The sequence below is a fragment of the Esox lucius genome, chromosome 20, assembly GCF_011004845.1.
Source record: "Esox lucius isolate fEsoLuc1 chromosome 20, fEsoLuc1.pri, whole genome shotgun sequence".
Taxonomy (NCBI): Eukaryota; Metazoa; Chordata; class Actinopteri; order Esociformes; family Esocidae; genus Esox; species Esox lucius.
In genome coordinates, this window is record NC_047588.1 from 12,176,498 (window position 1) to 12,182,921 (window position 6,424).

The 6,424-nt window shown below is 40.4% G+C and overlaps 1 protein-coding gene across 2 annotated transcripts; it reads left to right on the forward strand.

Annotated features, from left to right (window-relative positions):
- Positions 1-1,461: 1,461 nt before the first annotated feature.
- Positions 1,462-6,162, forward strand: rnf183 (ring finger protein 183). 2 transcript variants are annotated; one of them, XM_034289143.1, is made up of 2 exons: positions 1,462-1,822; positions 3,979-6,162. In XM_034289143.1, exon 2 carries the CDS (start codon positions 4,325-4,327, stop codon positions 5,204-5,206), a length of 882 nt encoding a protein of 293 aa, XP_034145034.1. In that variant the 5' UTR covers positions 1,462-1,822; positions 3,979-4,324; the 3' UTR covers positions 5,207-6,162. The 2 variants fall into 2 exon arrangements, with proteins under 2 accessions (XP_034145034.1, XP_034145035.1); XM_034289144.1 differs by lacking the exon at positions 1,462-1,822 and having other exon boundaries at positions 4,013-4,225; positions 4,278-6,162.
- Positions 6,163-6,424: the final 262 nt, after the last annotated feature.

Below are 6,424 nucleotides of genomic sequence, written 5' to 3' on the forward strand. Positions count from 1 at the left end.
GATGACATGCGCAGTTCTCTGTCCACTTTGTGGCTGATTGGTCAACCCATTTAACCCATACGAGTCTATGAATTTGATTGTGTTATGGGTCGGCTGATTCTGTTGTGTTTGTGCTAACCAAACCATTTTTCTTTTACCGTGTTAAGCATAATGTTGCAAAATGTGCGACATAAGCCTTTACGGTACATGGGTTAATGAATGTGTAATTTACAGTCTTTTTGTGGAGATTGGGTGCCCTAATGAGTCAGAGGAAAATTTATACTTTTGCCCCCATCTTTTGGATAAAAATATAGGAAAATAGTAAGTAATTAAATAAAACGATTTATTTCCACATTTTATGAAAAACTTTGTACATTTGGTAGAATCTGCTTTTACCCACAATCCACAATTATCTGCTTAAGACAATTTCATTGTAATATGAAATAATAAAAAAAATACACGATCTATGCAGAATTAATCTTAAATTGCATATGCATATGTGTACTTTGCACTCAAGGATTGCCTTGGACCTTTATGTTTTTAAACATTAGTTTCTACTAATATATAAATCTAGTGATAATAGTGATGCTGTTGAGCCAAAATGGGACCCTGAGGACTGTATATTAAGTCGTGCCTGCTTGTGCCCCATGTCATCAAAACCACTCACTTTTGCTCATTAAGAACATTAACTATCCAGCTCAAAATAGTCTTTCACAACATGTACAGACTGTGTCTTTAACTAAAACAAAAATAAAATTGTAAAAATGATGTAGTAATCTTAAAATATCTTAAAAAAGTCCTTATTTTCTGTTGTGCTTGTAGTTGATCCACCAAACAGTTTTTGGATAATTTGTCTTGAGAAAATGAGAAAATGATCACATTTAGCTGACTCATCCCTAATTACCAGCAAATAACATGCCATTTAACTTTGATTATTTGATTCCCTTTGATGTTAATAGGATCTTAAAAACATGATCATGGAAACTGCATAAAGGGTGTTGCTGAATAATTTTTCAGTTTCCTTGAGGGCTTTTTGTATTTATCTTGTCATGAATGCAAACCTGTGTGTCAGCGCTTGTCTAATAACACAACAGTACTGTCGGTATGATCAGTATGTCTCTGATACGCCTGTTGCTGTAGACCAGATGGCCCATTTTCTTTTACTAACAGGTGACAATGAAACAAACACGTTTTACATTCCTATGCGTAGTGTGCCAAAAACATAGAAGCTTAGAATAATAAATGTAAAGTTAAAAGATGAATAACTGTAGGAGCAATTAGAAATTGTGTCATACATTATTATTATTATTATCAGGGCATCGCACAAATATCTTTGTGTGTTTTTTTTTTACAGCTTCTGATAACTTAGGTAGGTGGTCTGGGCACCAATGCCAAAGTGCTTTTAACGTCTGTTAAATTTAACATGATCTGCCAGTCTTCAAAAATTAACTGTATTAAAATGTCCTTAAAACTCCTACTCTGAAGACTAAAGACTAAGGCATTGTTTAGAACAAATTGAAATGCCACTCCAACTGGTCCGACTGGTCAGACGAGGGGGAGAGAGAGAACGCACGTAGAAAAGGGAGGGATGAGTGAGAGAGAAATATCAAGAGAGAAATACAGTACACAGACTAGTTGTAGATGTATGTAGACGGAGGAATTAAAAATAAGGAAACCAGGAAGAGAAACCAGGAAGAGATGAATAGGCTGAAGGATTAAGGTCCCCATGTAAGTGTTTGAGTGTGTGTCTCAATGAACATGCAGGAGACTCACTGAATGGGATCGTTTCCATTTTGGAAAGGACCATCTCTGACAGCCTGGGATTCGTCTGCCACCGACATAGGTAAGAGTGGAATGGTTATGAAGAACTTTGCTTTTCCACCATTTCTGTCTTGATGTCATGAGCAAGTTAATGGATTTATCCTTAGTAACTAATGAAGTAATCGAATCACTGTGTATAAAGTTTTGCAATCTTGTTGATGACTGTTACGATGATGCAAAAGGTTAATGGCCCAGGGCAATCAAACATAAGATTTTCTAGTTAAAGGAACGTGTGTGTGTGTGTATATCCCACCATGCGGTCAAATAACTGTAGAAATCCAATTAATTTACCAGATAGGTAATGTCAATCACTCAAAGCTCCAAAATGGCAGCGATCTTGGTCAGTAAGAAATCAGAACTACTGCATTGAGCGTTTAAGTAACTGAGAGAAAATGCTGTCTACATTTGCTGCTTGGAATTAGGAATGTGGAAAGTGGTAAATACATTAATTGTATTAGTAGTATAATCAGAATTATTCTTTAACCGACAAGATTGGCTAGCTTGATACATTTCCTAATTTTGCTTATATTAAAGTTGCTTAACTATGGTCAGACTAACTATAAAACAAATAAATCACAAGAATTGGGTTACTCTAACAGAAAATTACCTTCACATTCTAGTCATTAAGCTGATCCATAAGTATATCCACAGCTACTTAGTACATCCATTTAGTAATTTACAATTCAATCATATTTTGTTATGGAGAGCCAACTGAAATTTGAGGATGATTTTGGGGCTAAGATATGAGGGCTGGAATGGACAATTTGCCTGTACACCATGGTTAACGTCCCATCCAAAAGACAGCACCACTATGCAGGACAGTATCCCCTTCACTGTAATAGGTTGTAGGGATTTGACCTTTACACCACAACAGTACCTCCTACTGTCCTTCCAATACCACTCTTAGTAGCTTCTCTGACCAGGGCTGACCCAGCTTCAAATGTAAACCAGGGGTGGGATTCAGGGTGTCATTCTGCTGGGTCCTGGGCATATACTGGGTCAAATGCTCAGTGCAGTCTTTTAGATTTTATTAAAACATCAATGTGTGTGTTTTTTTTAGTGCAGTGTTTCTTGCATTAAATACCTGATTCAAATGTTGCCCTACCACACATGATTGATGTAATCAACCTGTCATCAAGCCTTTAGTTTGAATCAGGTGTGTGAGTGCTAGGGCAGAAACAAAAACGTGCACCCCTTTAGGTCCCCAAGATCAGGATTAATAAACACTGATTTAATGAAAATAACAATATTAATGTTTGAAGATGAGTACGCTCAGCCTTGATGGACATCACAATGTCCTGAACAGGCTAGAATTCAAACACAACAAGAGCATTATTGTCATTTTTCCAATTCCAGATTATTTCAACATCATGGTGTGGACATATAATTAAAGAAAACAGGAAAGTCATGTTTTGACCTTAAAAGATCAAAGGGGTTTTTAAAATGGATTTTTAAAGTGTATCCATTTCTTGAGTTGCTCTGCAGATGGATTATTATGTTATATTTACTATTGGACATAAAGTGACAGTCCTTGAGTTCTGATGGGGTTTACAGTAGCTATAACTACACTCATGAAACCTTTAGGACATGTTGTTCAAGAATAAATGGGTATGTTTCAGTGCAGCAACTGGATATTGCCAGGTCAAATCATCATGTTGATTGTCTGACTTTAATGAATATTGACCTCAACCTTGCTGTACTGGTCAAACAAAAACAGAAACACCTCTAAGTTGTTAAAAAATGATGTAACAATCAGTAGCAGATTGCCATTTTACGATCAGCCACCAATGAGCGCAATGTTTCAGCTGTACTATTCAGAATACATTCTGTAACTGGTCAAAACAAACACAATGAGTAGTGTGGACAGACCCTGTTTGTCAATGTCTCATCTTCATCTTATAAGCCTTAAGCAAACAGTTGTCATGGAAAATGCCATCAAACACCCCATAGGCTTGTTATGTAAATGGATATTCTCAGGCACAACACTGTAGGAAAGTAAGGAGTTACTTGTCATAGACTATAACAACATCCCTGTCATCACTTACTTGAGATCAGTTTTGCTGTGTCATGGTGCTGATAGAGATCCATTGCCCTTTGTTCTTTGTGTTGCCTGAACTACATTAATTCCTTCTGACAACCCCATCGCCTTTTCTCACCTATAAATGCATTCCCCCACAGCTCCTCTGGAGAGACTGATAAACTAGAACCTCACAGACGTTGCTCTTCATCCGACCACAGCCATCACAGCTACCAAGTGAAACATCGGCACATCCACCTGCCTCTATACATCGGCACATCCACCTGCATCTATACATCGGCACATCCACCTGCCTCTATACATCGGCACATCCACCTGCATCTACACGTCGGCACATCCACCTGCATCTACACGTCGGCACATCCACCTGCATCTACACGTCGGCACATCCACCTGCATCTACACGTCGGCACATCCACCTGCATCTACACGTCGGCACATCCACCTGCCTCGATACATTGGCACATCCACCTGCCTCTATCCACCATGAGTGACGAGCGGGAGAGACAGGGTGCCGATGGAGGCCACTCATCCAATGTCAAACCCAAACCCAATGTTAAAAACCCCATCAAGAAGGAGAAATCTGCCAACATCCGTAGGTCCAGGAGCACTGACTCGGAGAGAGGAGAGAGATCTGGGAGAAGGAGGGAAAAAAAGAGAGACCGAGAATCCAGGAGAGAACGTGGGAGGAGCGAGGAGAGTCGGGGGCAGCACAGGAAGGATGCCCCTGACCCGCATGAGAACGACATTAATGATACGGAGTGTGTGGTGTGTTTCTGCTCTTATGACAACGTTTTCAAAACCCCGAAGCTGCTTTCCTGCGGCCACACATTCTGTCTGGAATGCCTGGCCCGGATCAACGTGACTTCCCAGGAACTCAAATTCCTGTCCTGCCCCGTGTGTCGGGAACTCACTGACTTGCCCCACGGCCGCGACCTGCCTCAGCTCAACAACAACAAGGACATATTCAGCAAGCTCCCCCCAGAGATGCAGAGGGCACTGTCCGTGCGCTTCATGCGCAACAAGGGCAAGTTGGTCCTCAAGAAGCCCCCTCCGGGTACCAGCCCCAAGTCGAGCATCAACCTGCCCACTCTTAAGAAGCAGAACACACAGCCTTCCAGCAACCCCCAATTGGGCACCGTGGAGCAGGGCGTAGCCACTGTCGTGGACGTGGGTCGCCCCCCCAGCAGGGTCAGAGGTCGCGTGCACAGGATGTTCCGCTCTGACCAGTGCTACTACGCCGTGGTGGCGTCCATCATCGTGGTCACGGTGGTTCTGATGCTGGTGGGCATCCTGGCCTTTGTGATCATGCCCAACGTGAACACTGCCATCAAACCGAATGAGGGCAATCCCAACATGCCTCACTAAGGGGGTCGATCGGTTGGCCAGGGGGTGGTGGTATGAGGTGAGGTAAGACCGGAGGGAGGGAGAATACTTTAGATGCTTCGGCTAGACATACAATGAAATAGGAATTTACTGAAAAGGAAGGTAACCCTGAAAGTACAGTCAACTGGGATCCACAAATAACTTACTGTGAGGAACTAACTGAAGAAACGTTGGATTATGTGGTTTGGCTGGACTGATGCACAAGCAGGACTTACGGGAAAAGTGAGGCAATAGTTGTTTTTATCTAAATGTTTTTCTTCCTTTCTACACTGTACGCAACATAAACCTTACGTATATAAACTCAATGTGAACGGGACAGCTATTGCTTGGAACAGGGATGGACTAGGACCAGAAATGGTCCCTGACCTTTCTTATACACTGGCCCAATTTGTTGAAAAACTATAGAAGTTAGACAGGCCTACTTTTATTATAAATGCACTAGCTTATCTGGCAATGGCCCAGAATGCCAATTCGGCTGATCAGTTTTTAGTGTAACAGGCTTGTCAAACTGCTTTTGTTTGGCAGATGACCAGTCAGACCCTGGTGGTGAATTCATTTATATTCATTTATTAAATGGTGTAATTGCACTGATGTGTGCCAATGAGAATGATTACTTTTTAGACTACTTGATTGTATTAAGCATTTTTCTTATTATTGCAAAATATAAATGTTCAGCTCAATATTTTTTTACATTAACAATAACTGAATTAAAAATGTATAGATTTCTGTACAAAATGTGAATATATGGATTTCTTCTCTAATATAGAATAATGATACATTTATGCAAATCTTCTTTCCATCTTCATATTCAACCAAGCTGAAGATGTTTCTTTGCCATGTAATATATCCTACCACCTAGAAGTACAAGATTTTACATTCAGCCCACTGGCATTACACATAACATTATCCGACAGTAATAAATAAATGTGATATTTTGATTTCTGTCTTTGCCTAGCAGCGAACATTCCTTGCCATAAGAATTGCATTATTAAGTGTTAAACAAATTAATTTCATATTATAGATTCTTAAATGTAGCCACCCTTTGCCTTGATGACAACTTTGCACACACTTAGCGTTCTCCTAACCAGTTTCATGAGGCACTCACCTGGAATGCATTTCAATTATCAGGTGTGCCTTTATTTGTAGAATTTACTTCATACTCCATTGTGGGTATACAGGGGGTGACAAGGTAGGATTGGT